Source organism: Zonotrichia leucophrys, chromosome 5 (genome assembly GCF_028769735.1).
Source record: "Zonotrichia leucophrys gambelii isolate GWCS_2022_RI chromosome 5, RI_Zleu_2.0, whole genome shotgun sequence".
NCBI lineage: Eukaryota > Metazoa > Chordata > Aves > Passeriformes > Passerellidae > Zonotrichia > Zonotrichia leucophrys.
This window is the reverse complement of record NC_088175.1, coordinates 32,859,290-32,881,673: the sequence shown is the minus strand read 5'-3', so window position 1 is coordinate 32,881,673 and position 22,384 is coordinate 32,859,290. Positions and strand designations below refer to the sequence as shown.

At 40.3% G+C, this 22,384-nt stretch overlaps 1 protein-coding gene across 5 annotated transcripts in view; it reads right to left on the bottom strand.

Moving 5' to 3' along the window:
* Positions 1–18,433, bottom strand: part of LOC135448268 (transmembrane protein 263-like) — a 200,596-nt gene extending 182,163 nt beyond the window's left edge. For 2 of the 5 annotated variants that reach the window (XM_064714073.1, XM_064714071.1), the window contains exons 1-2: positions 10,229–10,298; positions 4,999–5,089 (exon numbers count right to left, since the gene is read on the bottom strand). In XM_064714073.1, the coding sequence (XP_064570143.1) occupies positions 4,999–5,089; positions 10,229–10,246 (109 nt within the window). In that variant the 5' untranslated portion in view covers positions 10,247–10,298. Of the gene's footprint in view, positions 1–4,998; positions 5,090–10,228; positions 10,299–18,033; positions 18,174–18,258 lie in introns of those variants that run through there. The other 3 variants (XM_064714072.1, XM_064714074.1, XM_064714076.1) reach the window with 3 other exon arrangements.
* Between the last annotated feature and the right edge of the window lie 3,951 nt (positions 18,434–22,384).

Here is a 22,384-nt window from a genome sequence, read left to right as displayed (position 1 = left end):
TTGACCGTGGGATGTCATGAGGCAGCACACTGAAGAGAGTGGTTTGACTCAGGAAAGTAGAGGAGGGCTTAGCAGATACCACAGCTTTGCATCTGCCAGCTTCGCAGAACTTCAAGACACTGGTCTGGTAGACTATGTACACACGACTTACCTAGGTATGTAGTACACAACACTAAGGCACACAGGCAACTTTGTTAAGTTACTTTACACCAGAAAAGGCAACAGAATTTTGCAGAAAGCTTGATAGTGAAAGGAAATTGAACTGCTATTAACTGCCTCATTTTCCAGGGTCATTTCTTTGAGGTTCTTTGGATATGGGCAGCTGGGAGACAGACACACTAAATATTACTTGCAATAAGAAAATGCAAAACAGAACAGATAAAGTTTGCAGCATTTAAATATTGGTATGGCAATTGTTGCAGCAGACATTTGGCCCAACAATAATTGGAAAAGTGCCACCCAGCCATCAAAACTGGATCTGTTTATAGACATGTACCTTTTTGAAATTAAACACCTGTATCATAGACTTCAACTGAAGGTCTCATCACAGATGAGATGCCTGAAAAGGCACGTTCCTCTGGCATCTACTGGTTTCAATAAACTCATTCTTATAAGTGAATACCCCAACATGAAGTTAACAGTTTAATTAATTTCAGACATTTCAAATGGATGGTAGTACCTCAACTGTAGTTGATTTTAGTTTGATCCATACAGACCAGTCAAATGCTGGTCTCAAAACTCAATCCTGAATGAGCAACCCACAAAACTCCCAGATTCTTTGGATTGGAGATTCTCAAACTGTGGATAAGGAGTCCTAAAGCTTCCTACACAAGCATGCAATATAGATTTATCCTGCAGAAGATACAAAACAGCAAAGACTACATGCATCCATGGAGGCAGATTATAAGGCTCACACAAGATACCAGGTTCTAAACTCCTGCAAATCATCTGATTTACAGTAACTATCTCTGTGTATTCTTCACCCACAGCAAGTGTAAAACAATTTGAATTAAGAACACCACAGTTATTTGGAAATGAAATTTCCCAAGATCTGTTATATACTGTGGAGCTGCTAAGACCCATTGCTTTTAATAAAACTTTACTCCACAAGGCCTAATCTCCAACGAAAAAGGAACATCTCTGCTGGGTCTGAAAATACAGAAGAGGTAGCAGACAGTTCAGACACAAGACTCAGGCTTATTGCCAAACTGAACATAGCAGGTTGGCTGATAAAATCTTCATGCTTAGTACTTAAAGGCCATGGAAGAAAACACACTGGTTTGTAAACTCCCAACAGGAACTACCACTGTTAATCAGTGGCATAGCTTTGCAACTAGACCATACCACCTTGAAATGAGCTTCAGTATATGCAGCACTACTTAGCAATGCAAGGCCAAAACAAACTACAGCCATGCCCCAGTATCAACAAACAGACACTCCTGAAATGCATAGTTTGTAGCAGTTTGACAGAGTGAAGCTACTTTTCCCACAAAAATTAGTGTAATAAATAGGAGATATATGCAGCAAAGAATATACTGAGATATCCTAATGGAGAATGTCACAGAAGATTTAATCACCACCAGATTTCATTGCTACCACTTTTCTTGATTAATTCAATGGAAAAGGACAGAAAAGTGAAGTGATCATATCAATTAACACTGCACTGTATTAAATGATCAGCAACAGAACTCTGAAGTGGAAAATAAAGAAGCAACAGATACAGCAAGGTGTGGCTGTACTTGAGTAACTAAATCCAGTTCTCTCACTGCAATCACACTTCCATTTAACATTCAAGATCACACAAAATCTACATGAAAGTAGCTCAGATGTGTGGCAGCACAGATAAGCCATGGTGAATTTCTTGCAAAGAAGAAAGCAGTTCATACCATTTAGAGCAGTGTGCTCCTCTGCAGAGCCCACTGCCCTTCACCGGCTGCTGATGGCAAACCAGCCCTACACAGCCTGCTCTGTGAAGTGCTAAGCACACCAGCACTCCAGATGCTAATTGCTACTGCTCCCCTGTGCCTCCCTTTCACATGAGGGGATAAAAAAAAGTATGTCACAAGGATCACAGAGATACTAAAGATGAAGGGAGAGTAAAAAACCCCCGTGAATTTGGCAGATGGATGACGATGTCAAGAGATAAAGTATCGCTAGGGCATAAACAGCCTTCCTGCGGCAGAGTGTGGGAGCTTCCCCTGTGGCACCGCACGGCAGCTCGGGGAGAGGCGCGGACGGCTCTGAGCCCTTTCTGCGGGCGGCGGGGCCGTGCGAGCGCGGGCTCGGGCATGGCCGGGCCTGCAGCGCCCCCGCGCGGCCGCGACGCCCCGCGAACGCAACCTCGCCTCCGAACAGCCCCTTGGGGCATCTGATGCCATGCACGGGATCCGGCAGGAGCTGTACTTCTAACTCATTTACTCTGCTAACTTAGTTTAATACAAAAAAAAAAAGTTAAACGTAACAGCAGCAAAACAATGAGATTCAGGTGACACACAGATACCAGCCCTGCCCTGGCATGTCTCTTGCCTCAAACGCTGCCAGGCTGCCATACTGCACTTGGGACAAACGTCTGCCATTCCATACCAGCTGTTACCCACATAGACACCTACTCCATTTAGTTATGCACATGATGGACATGTAAAATTGTCCCATTATTTGTAGAAGGCTGTTATGCAGCACTGTTTAAAAGGGAAAACTTATTTTACTGCAGTATGTACATAGAACAGTGCTTCCAATTCCTCTCCTTTCAGAAGGGCAGTAGATATGCTGTGCAAGATGGGAAATGAAGTTACTATGATGCCATCTGGGGAAAAAAATGGTTCAGTGCTAGACAGAGACTCTGGAGAACCTTCCATCCCTTATGCACTCATTACCAGAAGGCAAGCAGACACGGTCTCCAGTTCATAGATCCCAGGAAACAAGACTGCAGTAGTCACAACAACACTGTTTTACGTATTGCAAAGCATCTGATTTAACTAGGAAAGTGCTGTCAGAAGAAATAAGAAATCTGAAAACCAGCAAAGATAAGATAGCACCCTGAATGGTATTTAAGTCAAAGGACTTCAGAGTTTTTTTTCCATGAGGTATTTGCAATGATTCCTGCAACTACTTGTTCTTTACAGTGATTCTGGTAGGTCTGTGTTGGTAGACAGCAGCTTCTAAGGAACACTTCTTTTACTCAACTCCACTAATATCCAAAGCCAGCTATAAATTCAGCATAACCCTGGATTGCTCTCCTTCAGGACAAATTTTCCACTTCTTCTGCCAAACAGACTCTAGTTTCAGTTGTGCTCTCAATGTCCCTCCTATTTTGCTACTCTTGAGGTCATTGTAAATTCAAAAGGTACATACTGAGCTCAGACTATCTATTGTATCATCGCTTAATCAAATCAGCTCAACTGCTACAGTTCTTTTTCCTCACACCAGCAAAGTGGGTATATCCAGACCACATACTTCTCCCAGACAACCAATAAGTCACAGAAGTAGAATGCTAACACCGACATATTTCATTGTCATTCAAACCAGCAGAGTCGCAGGCAGAAGAACTTGCTTTCATTTTAAAAAGTTAGTTTGAAAAATACTGAGCCACATTGAAAAAACCTCTTTTGATTATACAAGTAAGAGCCACAGTCCAAAATCTAAGCCTATTCCTGATAAACTGATGAGACAAGATGGGTTTTACATTCCAGGATATAGTCTCCAGGCTCATGTAATCATCAGCTTCAGCTAGTGACCAGAATTCTTACTTCAATGAACTGTCATTACATGCTGACTTGGCATTGCTTACAAAGTAAGAAGGGGAAGGGAATATTAATATTATATCCTCCAAGTATTTATAGAATAATCACAACATTCTCCACATTTATTTCCTTATGGCTTTATAAGAGCTGCAAAAGAAACTTACCTTTCACTTACCTCTATATACTGTAATTATCAACACAAAGTATATGAAATGGCAGAACAAGAAATTACAACTTAATAAGAAAACTTTAACAATGCTCAACAAGACGGGATGGGAGCAGCGACTTCCTAAAACCATCCACTTGGCTCATATTCCCTTTAAGAATGGCTGTCAGTATTAATGTTGAATCAGCATCTTTTTCTCTTAAAGGAAAAATATAAAACACATTTATGTTTCCCAGAGACGTGTCATGGTATTTTAACAGTAAGTTGCTAATAAGAATCTCAGCACTCTCTGGGTCATTTAAGCCATCCACAGTGATTATGAGTGATTGTGTTTTAGAAGTCAATGAACTGAAGACAAAGCTCAGGATGGATCATCACTTGCAGCAATGTTAGCAGCTTCTATTCAAAAGAAAGCAACACCTATTTTGCTGCATATATTCAATGTCTGTGACTTTTGCACAGTGGGGAAAAAAAATCTGTTCCCTGTATAAATCCAGGGCATGTCATCGCAAACAAGGTTTTTAATTAAAATTGGCATCTTTGAGCCTCCTGCTGACAGACAGCATTTCATTGCCTCCTCCTCAGATGGCTAAACTGGCTTCCAAGAGAGACCGTGAAAAGAAACAAAATCACTAGAATACCTAACTTTGACAAGTCTCTGCTGGGGACAATTTCAATAGCAGGATGCTGCAGAGAGAGGTAAAGAGAGAAAAGATGACTGCTTAGGAAGTCTCCCCTAATGAAGACACAAAACATCACAAATAAGACAGTAGAGGAAGCATTTTATTCCTAAGCCTGATGACAGGATGATCAAGCAGGACAATTTTAATCAGAAGCCTTATTGTTAAAGAGAATGCAGAACTGTGTCTGCACCTCAGCAGGTAAAGCCTTCCTCTGAATGTAAAAGAAGGCTTAGGGGCTGGCTAGACCTCTGGCTGGGAGGTTGGCTAAACTGTCAGCTCTGTCAAAGCTTTACCCCTCTCAGAAAACAGGCAGATACCGGTTCAAGTCAGACAGATAAATCAGACTTCTTGGCCAGAACATTTTCTTCAATTGATTGCAAAGAGTTTACATTGAGAGCCAGCACTGTACCTTCGGGAGGCTCTTCCCGCAGATGAGGAGGCAATTCTTCACTTGCAGGCTCAGTTTCATCATCCACCATCTGTGTTTCTAAGCTAGGGCCCTGCAGAACAGAATAGCAAGAGGTGGTAAATTGCAGAAAGTTCAGACAGGAACCGCAAAAATGGTTAGAGGACTAGAGAATATGCCAGCCAGGACACACACATCACTTCAGCTGATGAGAAAAATAGCTGGGAGATTTGTCTGCAGTCAAAATACAGAAAGGAGAAACTTAAAAAAAATTTTAAAAAAAGACTTTTCACAACAGCACATGAAGTTACAAGGGTCTGAATTTCTTAACTGCCTGAAAACCAGTGAAGCACAATTTCTAAATTACTATTTCTAAAACACATAATGCAGTAACACATTAAAATTTTCATTTATCAAGGATAGCAGCAGACCCACCTTCAACTGGAATCTTCAGGAAAAAAACCTCTTTGTTTTATCAAGACTAGATTCTGAAATGCCATTTGTCTCAAAGGAAAACAAAGCAAACTGCTTTGCAATCTTCTAACCTATGCAGGTCCACTGACTGTGGAGTTTTCCCCTACAAGCTCAATACATCCATTTATGCCTCCAAGTGTAATATGCCAAACTAACCATTCCTGAAAAACTACTGGGCTACCCTCCCAGGTTTTGCATTTCCATGTTCCAGCCTTCTTGATCCTGTAAAGAGCCTGCAATGTTACTGCTGGAAGGACATGAGCAGAGTTAAAAAGATTTGCAGCCTAACTAACTTTACACACACAATATTTTCATGACATGTGGAACTATAAAAGTATAGTTGCTTTTTCAATTTCAAACTATCACAGGAAAAAAAACCCACCATCTTCTTCCACCCAACTTACCTTTTTTGCCTAGTATGTAAACACTAGGCATAGCTAGAGGGCTCCCCTAAAAAAAGCCTAATTTTCTTTGCAATATTAGTACAGTGAAGAGTAAAATGACAAACTTAACAGTCATTAGGAAATGAAGCTTTTGTGCACTTTGAAAACATGACTGGGTTTGTATCCTGAACTATCTGAAAATGTGTACTAACATACACAGCTGGAATGCTACAGAAGTACAGCTGGTACATCAACAGCTTGCAAAATATTATTTTAAGTCAGGAAGAAAAGGGGCTCATGGTCCTAAAGCTGCAGTATTTAGTTTCATTCTTTCCAAACCCTGTGACTGAGAGGTTACCTCAACAGCATTGGCTACTTTCTCTGTTTCCTCAATTCGCACATTATGAAAAGTAACACACTTGTCAAATTCCATCCTTTGCACAAGTAGCTCACATTTTCACCCATTCCCCATTATTTTCAACCAGATGGACATGAAAACAAAAAGTACCACCTTACTTTTCAGATGTTTTACAGCAGGGAGAAAAGAGACCACCAGGTGAAGCATACAGGCCTACCGTGATGAGGCCAGGGTCAGAGCCTGGATTTCTGCCATCCATGACTATGCAAATTTCACCTCGGCTATTTATCAATTTCTCCTTGCTTAAAAACACACAATATCAACAGTGCCCAGCTTTGGTCAGTGAAGAGTTCAAACATTAAGTCATGCCTTGCAGTAGCCATCACAGAAAAGAAAGAAAGTGTTTACCACATGGTACAGATGGGAAAGTAGTAAGTTGCCTTAGTTGAATCTTGAGGTTGATTACTGGCTCCTGGGATTATTTTTTTTAATTGGACTATCTCCTCACTTCAACTAAATAATGTGGTCCAGATTTTAAGAACATGTAAACAATTATGGGTAAGAGCAACAAGTTGAATATAAAGTATGTATTTGAGTAAGTTTCTACACCAATTGGCAATATGTGAATTGACACTTCTTTCCCACCCATCAGTGTCACAGAGAGAAAAGAAAATAAGAAGGAGAGGCTACAGCAGGATACCAGATCAGATGATTTATTTTTCATATAAAACATATGGACATGTAAGATATGAGGCACCAATATATGCCTTGGAAACATTCTGAACCACAACTATGGAACTCCTAAACTAGAAGAGATCTTGAATATGAATCCTGTGCCTGTACTTTCTGGATTACAGCAATAAAATTACTTTAATTTCTTAAAACAAGTAAGACCTATCTGCACATACTATCTATATCCTGCTCAAGGAGACAAACCAACTTCCAAGGACTGTGGAAAAGCCAGCAAGAAAAGCTTTGTCTTCCCTTCTTCAGAATAGTCAGTATTCTCAGTTTCCCAAGAGACAAACCTGCTCAGCAGCTTCTCCCAATGATAAGTAGTGCTCCTTTGGGTTACAGTTGTTGCCATCTACATAAATACAAAGAGGGTGCAAAATGCTACCCAAAGTGAGTGGTGGCATTATGTTTTTGTCTTCCTCACATATGAGCTATTACTGCTTGTGTTCACTAGCAATACAATGTTCCAGTATGGTGGATATCACTGACAACACTTACTCCAAAACAAAGATTTATCTTAGTTGAAGGTCAGCCTTGTACCTAAGCCAGTATTAACAAATCCAGCTGTGAGAAAAAAAAGAGCTCATTACAGACCACCATGGCTGAGACATTGTTTGCTATCACTAATTTTCCTCCAAGTCAAAACTTTTAACAGCTGCTACTGGAATACTACAGAGGAAAAATGCTCAATACAAGACTACTGGTTCTACAGAACATGCTGAATATCTAACAGAAACTACCAGAATTTTTGAGAATTTTTTTTTCACTACTCAAAAACACTTAATCATAACACAGCATATTTTAAGTGTATTTAGCATATATTTCTTTTATGGTTTTGAGAATTCTTCCCAAACAAAAAAACTATTTAATTTCCCCCCCCCCCAATTTAATATTAAAAAGGAAAATAGTCTAAAGTGAAGCATGGACATGTCAAGTAATCACCAATTTTAATTTTTTCAAGAACTCTTTGAAAATTTTCTTGTAAATCTTGAGATTTCCTAGTTGCTGAAATAAAGTTAGAAATGTTTTCTACAGAGTAACTCCAGTTCTCAGTTCACTGATATCTTATCACAATATATGATTGTGTATGACATATGACACCTATGATACAGGGAGCTGCTGAAAGTAGTCTTGTAAATATCAGTTTATCAGACTCCAGCATGTCTGTCTAATCACTGAGGCCAGTGAACAAGTGTGCATGGTACTGAGATTCACTAATGAAAATGTGAAATAGTTAACAGAGGATGAAACTCTGGGTTCTCATATACATCTCCATAAGTAATATTTAAGGCTCAAACACTGACAGGTGTCATTATCAAGATTACAAACTGTCTTTCCAATAGCTTTTTTTTCTTGTGTTCACATGTCCATTGCTTTTTTAGTTACATCTGCTGAGTTCAATTCACTGGACCTGCTGCAAGCTTGGGAATGAACATCTACCATATCTACAGCTCTGGCAGCACAGTCACCTATAGCAATCAAAAATATCCAGGAAATAATCATCTGAGAAGGTTTGTAACTATGCTAAGGTTGAGTCCAATAACTGTCTCAACCTTTCTTTTTACACTATTGTTTCAAGAATGAGGCAGCAGTTACATGTCCTTTTTTCATTCTTAAGGATCCATGACAGACACGTAGGGGAATGGGATGCACACAACTGTGTAAGTTATTGGCTTGCAGGTTCAATAATAATCCTGTGGAGCTGCAGTGGTGGCAGAAGGACTGTACAGAGATTGCTTCTGCTTTGACTCCCTCAGGAGCATCTGGATGCAGGAAGGTGTATCAACAGGATTCAGGAACATCAGCAGATATTACTCTACAATATTCTTTTGATTATCTGGGGTTTGTACAGCCTCTTAAATTGGGAATGAGTTTCCATTCCTCACTAGAGCCACTGGAGAAGCACAAACTTTAATAGGTACTATTACAGAGAGTTAGATTATGGCACACAGCCTAAGAATATATAACTAAGAAAAATCTCTTAGCTCTTCAAAGACAGTCCCTGCCCTCAACAAGCAAGCACTTCATACAATTTCATGATGAGTACAGGACTAGGAGCACCATTAAGGCTTAGTGGCAATTTTTCTGTCATATTTTAACACCATCTCCAAGCTGAAAAAGTAAACTCAAGCAGAGGCAACACCCACTCTTCCAAAAATGAAGTTAAAGATGTGAGATTTCAAGGTAGCTCACTCTGTTCCTGCCTACAGTTTCAATGAACTCTTAAGGAAGCTGAAAAGCTTCGTATGAATTCAGCAAATCATCACTCCTAAAGGAATTCTCACAGAAACTGAGAAACATACAATCACCTGTTCCGATCACACTGCAGGATTACTGACCTTACAATGCAGTTTAACCCAAATGCTATGGACTGCTGTGACCTGGCAAATTACTGTTTGTGGATTTATGATGTGTTTCATAGAAGCTATGTATTTATGGACAGAGAGGGCTGCCAGTACTGAATTAAACAAGGGTGACAGATTGCATACAAGCATTTCAGAGTGTACCTCATGCTCTTCCACAGGATACAATATTCTGAGAATAATCCTGACCAGAAGTTCAGCTATACACTCCGATTTTCAGTATATTTAAAGGCTATACATTTCACAAGTGTTGTAGTAAATGCCTGCATGACAGAAAGCAAGTTCCTATCCAGTCAGGGTCAGCATTTTCCACAAGGTACAGAGTTATGCTTATGACACTGAAACCAAGAGCTCCATTTATCACCACATTTGTACTAACAAGTGATACCAGCATGCTCAATCACACAAAGAGCCATAAGCACTCAAAATACCCACATAGTACAGGAGCAATCCCAACACCAAGCCATCAGTGTCAGCTCATTTTGCTCGTAGGTCAATACCAACGTGAGACTGTCACTGCAAATGCCCCAACAAGGCTCTGCTTTCTAAAGAGTCATCTTAAAGCAGCCAAAAATCCTACCTGCACCATCACCGCTTTTAGGCCTTTTAGACTCTGCTTTTATACTTGGCATTATATTAATTACAGTATATAATCTTAAACTGAAGTCTGTCAATTGACTGCTCACTGAGTCAGGAATTCATTTTGTTAACGAGCAGCAAAACACAAAACTCCAAAACAAAGTCCAAGAAAGGCAACTGTGAGGGAGGGCAATCAAATAAAAATATATACGTCTTGTGAAAAATTATTAATGAAATTGAACAAGTTTGGGACAAATAACTTCAAATTCCCTTCAGAGAACTGTTGTCATTATATTGCAAAGGTTCCATATTGTTGTCTCCTTAGTGCAAGAGTTTCATACCTCCTTGATGTTTCTCATAGACAGCTCCTCTAAGCACTGACTCTTTCTTCTTCTCAGAGTAACCAACTGACTCCAGTTCCCCCAACTAACAAATCCACTCTTTTATAACACTCTTCTTATTGGCTACAGCTGTGGCCTGTTAAAGTCAGGCCTGCTCCTAATCTTTAGTAATTAGCCCAGCTGCAACTCCATAGGGGTAAGATTACTTTCTATACTATCTTTATTTACTTATATTCTGTCCCCCTAGAGAGAATCACATATTTTACAACTCTGCTCCTTTTCACCATTCCTGCTCTACTCACTAAAGACAATTTTTTTTAAAATCCCCTACCACAAGCAGAACCAGAAGGAAATACATCATGTAAATACTCTTCTCCATTATACTCAAACTTATAAGCAATCTTTTCCCCCTTTCAGAACAGAAGCTGGAGGAATCTAAAGCTCACAGTCATGGATTCAGCAGCAGCTTACTATCTCAGTTGACACTACACTTTGGAAATAATTCTGAAATCTGCAGCTTTAGCTACTATTTTCTCTGTGCATTTTCAAGTGAAAATGGTATTTATTTCCTGATCTAAACCTTCATATTCCCATTCTTGATTCTAAACACTTCATTCCAGTTTCTCCTTTCTAACAATATTCTTCATTTACATTCTGGACTTAAGCCTAGAATCTTACTTCCTCCACTGTAAGAAACTGCCACATTCCTCCTAAAGCCTCTCCTTAAGAGCCCAGAAGGTCAGACTTGCTTCTTTCTATGCAAATCCTCAACTACCAGCATAAATCACATGTCCTCTGTCCTGCCTAACAGTGACTTTCAGACCTGGTATTCTATGTAGGCACAAGTCCAATAAAGCAATTAAGCAGAGGAAAATTTGTGGCAGCCTAGGCTTCATACCTCCACATCTGTGATTTCACTTGTAAGCTTCCCAGCCTTTTTCATACAGTATCAAATATATGTCAAGTGATAATCATAAAGATTAGATGCACCCTTAAAGGATGACAAGATTCAGTGTTTCTTTCTGTGTGAAGAAATAAGTGAAGAAATCCCCAAACACAGGACAGTTTGTTAAGCGCTTTGGGATGCTAAAGTACCCCAGTGAAGGCATTGGCTATTTGTGTATCAGGTTTAAACAATACTTATTTCAAATCCACGAGACTAAAACCCACAGTTTCCTGCACATTAGCTACTTTGCCCCTTCCTAACACCACAAAATCAAAACCCCAGCCCTTCTCATCCCAACTTCACCTTCTCCAAACGCATGAGAGATGATACATGCTATGACTGGGCTGAATGTTCACAGATGCCAACGGGTTTGTCAGACCCAGTAACAATGAAACTGACCTTCATCAGGCTTTCCTAAAATGACACCATTAATGACACTGTTAATTTGGGATCTCTCCTCTATCCAGTCACTGTTATAAAGTTTCTCAGAACTTATATTGGATATTTCATGTTTAAACAAATTAAATTGTTCCATCTTCCATATCTGAAAATGGCTTGTGGCTCACAATGCCCTTTCTGCTTTTTACAAAATTACATAAGGTCTCAATTCCTACAGAAAAAAAGGGGCTGTTGTTTAAAGAAAAATAAAAATTAAACAACCAACCACTGGGTAGGTAGTTCAACATGACAACAACCCTTTCCAGGGAGCTGAGGACCTTACAGGTACTTCACCTGAAGCACATACCCACCCAACCATCACCTTATTCTCTGCTGCTCAGACACTGGGAACAAGTTTAAAACTATCACTGTACTTTTGTCAGGCAGTTTGCAGCTGCACCTTTTACTTCGGCAACGAATTTTCAGCACTTTAAGGAATTAAGACTTTAAATTAAAGTTTTCTAAATGCAATAGAAACATTCCATTGAATCTGCCATCATTATAGATTGCACACGCACACCTTTGGGATTTCCAATGTCAGTTGGATTTTTCCTGCAGTGGGAATAAAATTGATGAGCAACCATAAATTTATATTTTTTTTTGCTTTCCTCTATGTTTAAGAAAGCCTCTTGATGGATGCTTTGCTTTTAATTTTGCAAAACAAAGTTCACTTATAATGAGAGCTTCTGTGACAGGTTTCAACCCAAGGGGAATTTCAGTTGCAGTTATAAATCCCCTGGAACGCTAAAGGAAAGTACAGAAATAGAAGTGCTGAGGATGACAGTAGTGTAAAATTGTAGAACTTTGTTCAAAGTACTCTGTAACAAAGAATAGAAAAGTTGCTTAGATTACTTGCTCTTTTCTGAGTTTGGACAAACACATTAGGGAGGCTACGATTTTAACACTTAATTTTGTCTTGACAACAGGACTGGTAGAGAGAGGCAATGAGAGCAATATTTAATGTTGCAAATGCCAAGTCAAGATTGAGTTCTATTCTCAGCAGAACAGTCAAATCCTATTTTTACAGCAATAAAACAACTTTGTACTGTCAGTAATCCAAATTAGGGTTTATTTGGCATAAATAAAATTTCAAGAGTACTAATGGCACCACGGTCTATTCTCCATTCAGCAAGCTAGTAAACACTGATGGTTTACACTTTCCATGTTCATATTTTGTACAGGATGGATAGCACCATTTATACAACAAACAGCCAGTACAGTCTGCTCAGTGGTAGACGAGACAGTTCTGGATTTTGAATTAATTATTGTATTGAATTTTGTCTCAATCGATCATTTATTTTCCATCTGGATTTCACCTACTAAATCAATGTTAGCACAGAAAGAATGTAAGAGTGGTTTTCAAAATCTAAACCAAGCAAATCACATTTCATTTGATCATGTACTGACCTGGCCCAAAGAGAATAACTAACATACTACACTATATTATACTATCCTATATTATAACTATACTATAAAATACTATAAATGTATTTTTCCAGTTTGGTCTCTGACAGACGGATTTAGTGATTAATGCCAGTTTTTAGTCCGCCTGAATAAATGAGATAACGCACTCTACAGAAAGAATATTCTCCATTTTCCTAACAAGAGGTGGAAGTATCACTCTAGGGAGCTACAGACAGCATGAGAAATTTGTCTGAAAAATGAGAAGTCCTTTGCCTAATAATTTAGGCATATATGACAAAGGTCATTAAGATCTTCTCAACCATGCTAGAGACTTATAATGTAATAACCTTTTCACTATCCTCAGTAGGGTCACAATAAATAAAACAACAAGAACAACAACAATAACAAAAACCTCATGGAAAGATGCATTAAGCAGAATTCTATAACTGTGGTTTCATATGACTCAATTTCCATGCATTTATTTCCTTAAAAGTGCACTAGTACTGTTTTACCTTTAACGAGCTGAAATTTAAGTAATTTTCGAGAGCTTTCACAGCTAGAACATCAGAATTTTTACTATAAGACTTGAATTCAAAGTACATAAGCATATATACAGCTTGAAAAAGATGAGCATTCTCCCCCAAAAGAGTCACAAGAGACATCACTGCAAGACTTTGAAACAAAAGTCATCTTGCCAAAAATCTTAATTTCCTTTTTAAAAATTCGACTACAAAAAAAGCTGCAAATCCATTTGAAGTTAAAAAGTTTTTTCAAAACATTCAAAAGTAATTTTATATGCTAGAAATTGAGAATAAATATAAAATACTTTATTCAGGACAGAACTCACTCCTGGTCCTTATTTCATTAGGTATTTCAAAATGCATTTTCTGCATTTGGTAATTAGCTAGGAGATTGCATTATGATTTATTTATCACACAACTTTTAAATTTATTTTGTTGATGGCTAGGTAGTTAAATATTTCCTTCCTTACAAATGAGTTTTGAACTCACATCAGAGCTTTTCAAGATCAGTATTGCTTGTCATCCTATGCAGTTGTTGTAGTGCTTTAAAGAAGAAATGTTTCAGATGAAATATTTACTAACTCTACAGAACAAAAGCTACATCTTCTGGTACGTTTAAGCCCTGCAATTTCCCACCTAGCCTGCACAGTCAAAACTTGACTGCTAGAAGCACTGCCAGCAGTAACACCCCCTTTATCTCAGGCTCCATAGAAAGCTGCTTTTCTCCCAAACTCACTCCAAGAAGTAGTAAGAAAGGTCACAACTTGCTGCTTACAAGATTCCAACCAGAGTTACTACACTCAGCAACCAAACACCCGTCAGATGGAAAAAACACTTGATCATTACGAACACAAGCAAGAATTAATTCAGGAAGCAATAGCTTTTGGTAACTGCTGCCTTCCACTCTGAAGATCTGTGAGGTGCAAAGGTTCTCCCTCCAAAATGTTTTTAGAATGAATCAACACCCAAGAAATGCAGTAGACCTTGAGCAGCTCTGCAGACATATTAAGACTAAGATTTACCAGCACAAGCCACTTCTGTGATGCCTGCTAAGTTCAATCAGAACATTCTTTTGAAGAAACTTAAGAGCTCTACTATTTGTCCCATCTATGTAAGAATGTACCTTTGCCCAGAACTTCTAAGGTATGCAACTCTTTCCCATCTCTCTGAAATTCAGCTGAAATTTGAAAAAGAAAACCACTACAAGGTTTGTAAGGCAGTTCAGCCATAAAGAAAAACAGATGTAACCAATCACAGGCAAATATTTCAATCAAAATTATCTACAGAATATGTACTCCATATTCTCTGTACCTTTATGCAATTTTTACTCTATCACTTACATTCATGCTCCTCCTCATTTCTAGACCACATTTAGGACTACATGCTAGGAAAACAAAATATTACTACAAACTTCATAGAAAGCAATAACTCTTGTCTCCTATTTTTATGAGCTGTTCCTTTCCCAAGCACTTTTCATTTCAACTATAAAGAGGCCTGCTAAACAGGATTGGACACATGTAAAAACAAAAAGATTACATATATATCATTTTGACAGAACAACCCACGACATCCTTAAGGAACAGAGCTGTCTGTAAACACAAGCATGAAAAATATTTACTTGAGCTTTCCATAAATTTGATACTGCATCTTCAAAATATCTTGCCTTATTCTGATCCCTAAAATTTATCTGTCAACACTCACTATCACAGGCAGTCAGCAAAAGAGAACTATAGGCAGTAAGTCCACATTCTTTCTCTTACATATAGCTTTAAGTTTCTCAAAGTTTATAAAATGTTACATTTATGACACTCGTCATATCCCAAACTATATAACTTAACTGTGAGCTCATGCCAAAGCACCATAAGCTCTCATTCTACTTTGAACAATCCTTTCAATAAAGAGGGGACCAGCTACTTAAATCACATCCTGAGCTTACTTTCACAAACAAGAACTTCAATATGACCTGCCGCTCTCAATGCCTTTCATGTCTCTGATTTTGGATTTAGGTTGGGCCAGTGACAGCAGCAGTGTTAGAAGCAATCACCACAGCAGAACCATACCAGGAACTATCCCAATGCCTCATTCACCCACTGAAGATATACCACGAAGAGGTTCTGTTAGCAAGGGCACAAGAACCTCATAATCTGAGCTGCTTGCCTCTCACTCCTGTCCTATAAAGCAGGACACGGGACTTTAACCAGTTTTGTACTTTGCATAGCCTGGAAGAGCACCAAGAAACCATCCTTCAGCACAGACACAGCTCAAAAGACATGGGAACAGAAATAAACTACACATAAAGACTATTCTGAATCCAGTCCAGCTTCAACACCAAGTTTTAAAGCATTGCTTTGCCATACTACTTTACTTCACTCTATCTTTTCAACAGGATACTTACTAAATGTTTTAAAAATAAACTACATGAGGCTTCAGTTTCCTCAGCAATGATCAGCAAGAGTAATGGATCCTGAAAGGATCACTTCTACAGCAGTAGAACACCCCGTGATGTTACCACTTACTTCCCTTTGCCTGCTTCTTCCTTTCCCTAAGCAGGCAGACCATTTTGATACTAGCACTAACCTGTTTTCTTTTGACTGCTCTGCCTTCTCAGCAACACGCTAACCAGCATCAATGAGCTCACCACCAAAACCAATGCTGCCAGAAACACACAAACTCAAACCTATTTCCCAGGATATAACAATAACTAGGGGAGAAATTGATGCAATGACTTTTGAAAAGCTTAGTTTTGATGTCTTCCCTGCAATGATCAAATCCTTAAACTTATTTGTTTTAAAGTCACACAACTACTCATGAGCAGGCCCATAAAAGGGATTCAGATCCAACTCACATCACACAGACACGTCCTCCTTCTCTGCACTTCTCCTTTCCTCACCCTTTTAAAGGGGTGAAAATACTGCACATTTCAATGGGTTCCACTTGTTAAATGAAAAGATAATTATCCCCACCCTCAGCTTCAGAATTTAAATAATGCATCTGCAATGATCTTACCCAGAAGAAACTTGAAGCAACTCCTACAGCAAAAAGTGGCACACATGGAAAGAAATGTGCCCTGAAAGAAATTACCCACCCTGAGAAAAAAAGTGAACCCTTTTATAGTGAAAAGCTCTACACAGTGCTTATACCTGGACAATGATTGGTTAAAAACAAACAGATACCTTTCCCCCAAACACACTCATTTTCCTTGCAGTCAGAACATGATTCCACTCACATCTTGCTGTATTTTGGATGAGCTTGTCTTAAATAGCCATGAGCTTTCCCCACTCTAGTGGGGCAAAAAAGGAATTCAGCAGAAGTAATGGGCTTAGCAAGAATAAGCAGCTGTTTACTCTGAGTGCAATAAAACAGAAGCTGAAGGAAATCTTTTCAGTTTTGACCTCAAACTGGATGTACCGTTCATACAGCACTCTGAGGTTTCTGTTTTACAGTGTAAGTCAACAAATCACCCAAATCCATAGTGCTGTTTATCAATAACATTCTCAATACATATTTTTTATTATCCTACACTATTGGAACTAAGAAACACTCAGAGAGAAAGAAAAAAATACACATTTTACTATCAGGCTTTGTACAAATGCACAACAAAATACACACTGCACAGAAGGACGCGGTCTTTTTACATATATTTATTGCATGTATGCAAAGGCTGCCCCTTTTCTTTCACCCACCAGTTGTGCAGATACCATGGTTAAGAGCCCCTAGTGCCCAGAGACAATCATTAAGCCCAGTGACTGCCAAACATGCACTTCCCAGAACCCAACACCTGCACAAGCTGATGAACTTCTAACACACACTTACTTGACTCAGAGGCTGGGAGGAAGGCCTGAGCCAAATCTCTCCATCGGGATTGATACAGACCTATTAGTTTCTGCCTCAAAGAGCTTACAACCTAGATAATACATTTTTTATTTTACTGCTAGACAAATTCAGGCAACAGGGAATGCCTGGCTGGCCTCAAGTTTCAGACTGATTAATGAGAGAAAACCCCTTTAAAAGTCACGCATTTGAAAATTACAGAGATATGACAACATAAAGTGAAGAAAAACCAATACAACAGCATTACTGACTCCTAACCAACACAACAGAAGACACAACCTCACATCTGAGTGTTATATATTGCTACTTCTATAGTCCAGCCAGCCTCAGCACCCATACCAATAACTGGCTCAGGACAGACACTCTCCATCCTAACATTTTTCCACAGCAAACTACGGAGAAGGGCGACGATCCCCGCCGGGCTCAGGGAAGGGCCTGCGGGGGCAGCGGCACAGGTGAGCACCGGGGCAGCCCGGCCGCACGGCGAGGTACGGGCCCCAGGCCGGGCAGCGAACCGCCCGCGAGGTGCTGCGGATGAGGGAAGAGGCCCGGGGACGGAGGGCAATTTCTCCGCGGAGACACCAGCCTGGAAGGGCAGCGGGGCAGGCAGCCTCCACCGGCTCCCACGCTATTCCCTTCCCGTCTCAGCGCCGTAGGACACGAACCGGGTTTTAATGGAGAGAACGGGGGATTCTTTCCAGGGAGACGGACCCAAGAAGCGACACCGCATCCCCCGCGAAGTTGGAAGCTTCTGGAAGTTGTGTACTTGGTTACGAGAGCGCACGGCCGCCGCCACCTCCCGCCACCGGTTACCGCCGGGCCCGGCCCCCGCCCCTCGCCCCCCCGCGGCCCAGCCGAACCCCCCGCCCCGGGGACAGCGCCAGCATCACCTTCATGCCGCGTCTCCCGGAGCACCGCCCGGCGGGGATGCAGGGAGGACGGGCGGCCGGCGGCTGCGTGCCCGTCTCCCCCGGCACTGGGGCTCCGGCTCCTCCTGCCCGATGTAAACACACACCGGCGGGCGGGGGGAGGCTGGGCCGGGGGGCAGCGCCATGGCAACCCGGCCGGAAGAGGAAGCGCGGGGGTCAGGGGCGCCATGTTGGCGGGGGGCTCGGGGCTCGCGGTGATGCTGCGGGGGGCTCGGAGCCGGCACCGCACAACGGAGCCAAGGCTCCGCGCAGCCCGCACCGAGACATCCCCCAGGCAACACCGCTGCCTGACACGGCAGGTGAAGTGCTTCACCTGTGGGACAATTTCCTGGGAATGCAGAGAAAGGAGATGAATTGCCTCATCCTTAAGTCAAACATAGAAGCAGCAGCGTTGGTTTGTCCAAGATGAGGAGCCAGTTCTCCGAGCTCTGCCCTCACTGCAGGCTTGCTGGCATTCACAGAATCAAACAGAATCAATTAGGTTGGAAAAGATCTGTGAGATCACTGAGTCTAACGTAAGCGCCCCATGGCAGCTAGACCGTGCCACTAAATGCCACATCCAGGCTTAGCTCCAAGGACGGTGACTCCACCACCTCCCTTGTCAATCCGTTCGGGTGTCTAACCACTCTAATTGTAAAGAAATTCCTTTTAATGTCCAACCTAAACCTCCCCTGCTCTAGCTTGAGTCTATATCCTCTCATCTTGTTGCTTGTTACCTGCGAGAAGGGACTGACCCCCAGCTGGCGGCAGCCCCTGGTCAGGGATTTGTAGAGAAAGGTCGCCCTGAGCCTCCTTTTCTCCAGGCCAAACATCCCCATGGCCCTCAGCCGCTCCTCGCAGGACACCCACTCCAGGCCCCTCACAGCTGGACAAGGATCCCAGTCACCAGCTGGGTGCCCGGGAGGGCCTGGGGCTCCCGAGCCCTCTCCTCCCCTATGCTCAGCACACGAAGCATGGCTCCGGCCCGCAGGATGGAGCCCGTGCTGCTGCTTCACACGAGGGAGAACAGTTTGGTGGCAAAGATAAAAGAGTCAGGACATCATCTTTGGCGTCTAAAGTTTTATTTCTCGTGTATTGCTTTAAAACTATCACTGCACCCCACCACACACATGGGTAGGAGCATGTTCTGCTAGCAGATGGTTTGGTGCAATGAGGGAAGCCAGACAAAGCAAAACAAAAAGAAGAGTGGTTTGAAGTTATGATTCCTGCAATAGGGAGAGAAAACTACATTAAGTTAATGACAGTGATTAAGAGTTCCTTTTTCTCTGATTTAATATCATTCTACATATGAGGCTGAGTTAATATTTAGAGAATATAACTAACTCAACAAGTGGTTGAATCCAAAAGAGGAAAGCCTGCTTGTGTTCCATTTTTTTAAACTTCTTGACTAAAAAATGTTGCAATTTCTTCTGTAAAGAAGTACCCTAGGCACCTAAATATATGTCTTGTAAGGCATTCTGGAATACAGTGGACCCTGTTTAGTCAGAAACCAAAAAGGAACAATTACATTGCTTAAAGTCTAGGAATTTCGTCTCTCAGTGCACAGTTAATTTTTTGTTTGTCCCATACCGTCATTTTTAATTGCAGAACCTCCTTGGAGTGGTACCATAAGACTGGTTTCCATTTTTCAGTTAAAAAGGAAACTCTTGAAAGACACCAAACAAAGCAATTCCCTCACCTCACATGGGCTGACAATTTAAAAGATTCATTTCCTTTGCTTTTCACAACAAATCCATGCCTTACATAATTAGCTGCATCACTTCTTAGAGGAAGTATTCTGCAACCCTTTCCTGGCACAGACTCTCATAGCAGAATTTATAATTTCTTATGCAAATATAAAGATACTTCACAAGCATGTGAATCTTTTCAGAAGAGCAATAGTGGAAGCCAGTGAATTCAGTGAAGGTTTCAAATACCACACTAATTTCTACAGATCTGCACATTTATGCATGTGCATCTATATTAGATATATAAAACTAACTGTAATAATATAACCAAAATGTAAGTCCTTCCTTCAAAACAAATAAAATTTATATCAAATAATCTTGTCAATAGTATTGGTAGAATTATATTACATTTTTAATTGTATAACGCAAAGCCATATTTTGGTGGGTAGAAAGAAGATTATATAAAGTTTGTGTTGAGTTCAACATGTAAATTATAGCCTGATTAACAATAAAATAATATTGCCTAAAGTATAAAGAGTTAAAGAGAAAAATATATTTTCCTTCATCCAGTTTAAATGATTCATTCTAATGAAGTTAAAAATGCAACTTTCTTCATTTCAAGTAGTGAATTTCAGATGGACAATTTTTTTTTCAGCAAGTTCCTAAGCCAATAAAATAGATTGAAGTGCAATCTTTTAAATAAGTTAACTTTAGATTGTAATGTTTGCAATGTCTGCAGAACAGTTCAAGAATGTTCCAGCTGAAAAATGAGAATATTCTGGATGATAGACAAATAGGGGATGGGGGGGAGGGTAAAGAATGAGAAATTAATTTGTTTACTTTGTGCTAAGCACAGAAAGAACTTTATTTGTGAAACTATTTCAGCAGCACCAAAATTATGACTTAGTTTCATCCAAAAGGATTTATCCATTTAATGCACTCCAGTCCTGGTCTGGTGACATTTACCTCAAAAGTGTGCCTCTACTGAAGCAAAATGGCTAATGCTATACTTATATACTAATATACTAATATACTATACTTATGGAAGTATATGCTTCCATAAACTCCACTTTGTGTAAATTAAAAGTGATGTCTTTTCATGGAGAAATTCCTCTCCCAGCCTTCAAGGAGTATGGAACAACAGGGCAGATTTGCCTACCTTGAATTTTCAGTGATGGCTGGGATCTCAAACATCTTAACTAAAGCATTGATCATTTATAATTTTGTTCAAAGTGATGAAGTCAGTGGGAAAAAAAAGTTACCTTCAGATTTGGTAACAGTACATTCCCAAACTACTTATTAGAAAAAGAAAGTTTTCTAGAAGTTACCGTGTTTTGTGTAGGGGTGAGTATGTGAAAGAGTGATGGTCAGGTATATTTTTTTCTGTGTAGACTAGAAAACCCACTCCTCAGATGCAAAATGACTAACAGCTTCTCCCTGTCCCTTTTACTAACTTTAGGAGATGAGATTTTAGCACTTTTTGCCTATGCTCATAACCCTGCACTGACACAGAGATAAGAACCTTATCAACAACTCAAGTCCCAAATCACACCCCTACAATGACAGAGCTTTCCCTTAGATGTATTAGAAAAGACTGAGATAACTAATGACTGTTTTACAGTACTCAGGTGGACTGAAACATTAAAATAGAGATAATTGATACTAGGTTAGACTGCTGCAAGGTTCAGTTTCACCTGAGTGCAGGTGGCTGCCATCAGCAAGCAGAATGGCCCTGCTTTGTTACCCCTGTTTGCCTCTATTTTTTCATCCCTAGGTTCTTAAGTCATATTCTTGCCCTGTGTGACATTTGAGCAGCCTTATCATTGCCTGCTGCTAAAAAGCATTATGCAGCAAAAAGAAATGCAAGTGCCAGGTGGTGTAAGAAAATAATACACAGTAATAATTCATTGAAACAGGTGATCACAGTATGGTGGTAGTAGCTGGCTCATGTTAAAGGGTCCTGCTAGAAAGGAAATTGTTTCCAGACAATAAAGCTGTTGGTTAGTAATGACAGGAGCTTTTGCAACTCCTCCAGACATCTCTGTTCCAGATGAAAAAAAATTCCTTACCTTGAGAAAATAAATTTGCCGTTGGCCTTTTCAAGCATCCCAAGAACACCCAACAAACAAATTAGCCACAAATTTGCAAAGACATGAGCATTAGTTTTGCTCATGCTACATCTTGGTGAAGGACTTCTGTATTGAGACCTTCCCTTACTTTTTATGCTTTACAGGCCTCTATAGCTGTCAGTACAGCAACATTTGATTCTCTCTTGTCTAGCTTCACTTCCACAACAACCCTGCAAGATAGGGAGGTACTTGCTGCACTGGCTAGCTGGATATTGGACAATATTCCAACTCCAGCAGAGAATTAACAAAATTCTCTCTGGCAAAAAGTTCAGCTGAAGGCACAAAGGTAAC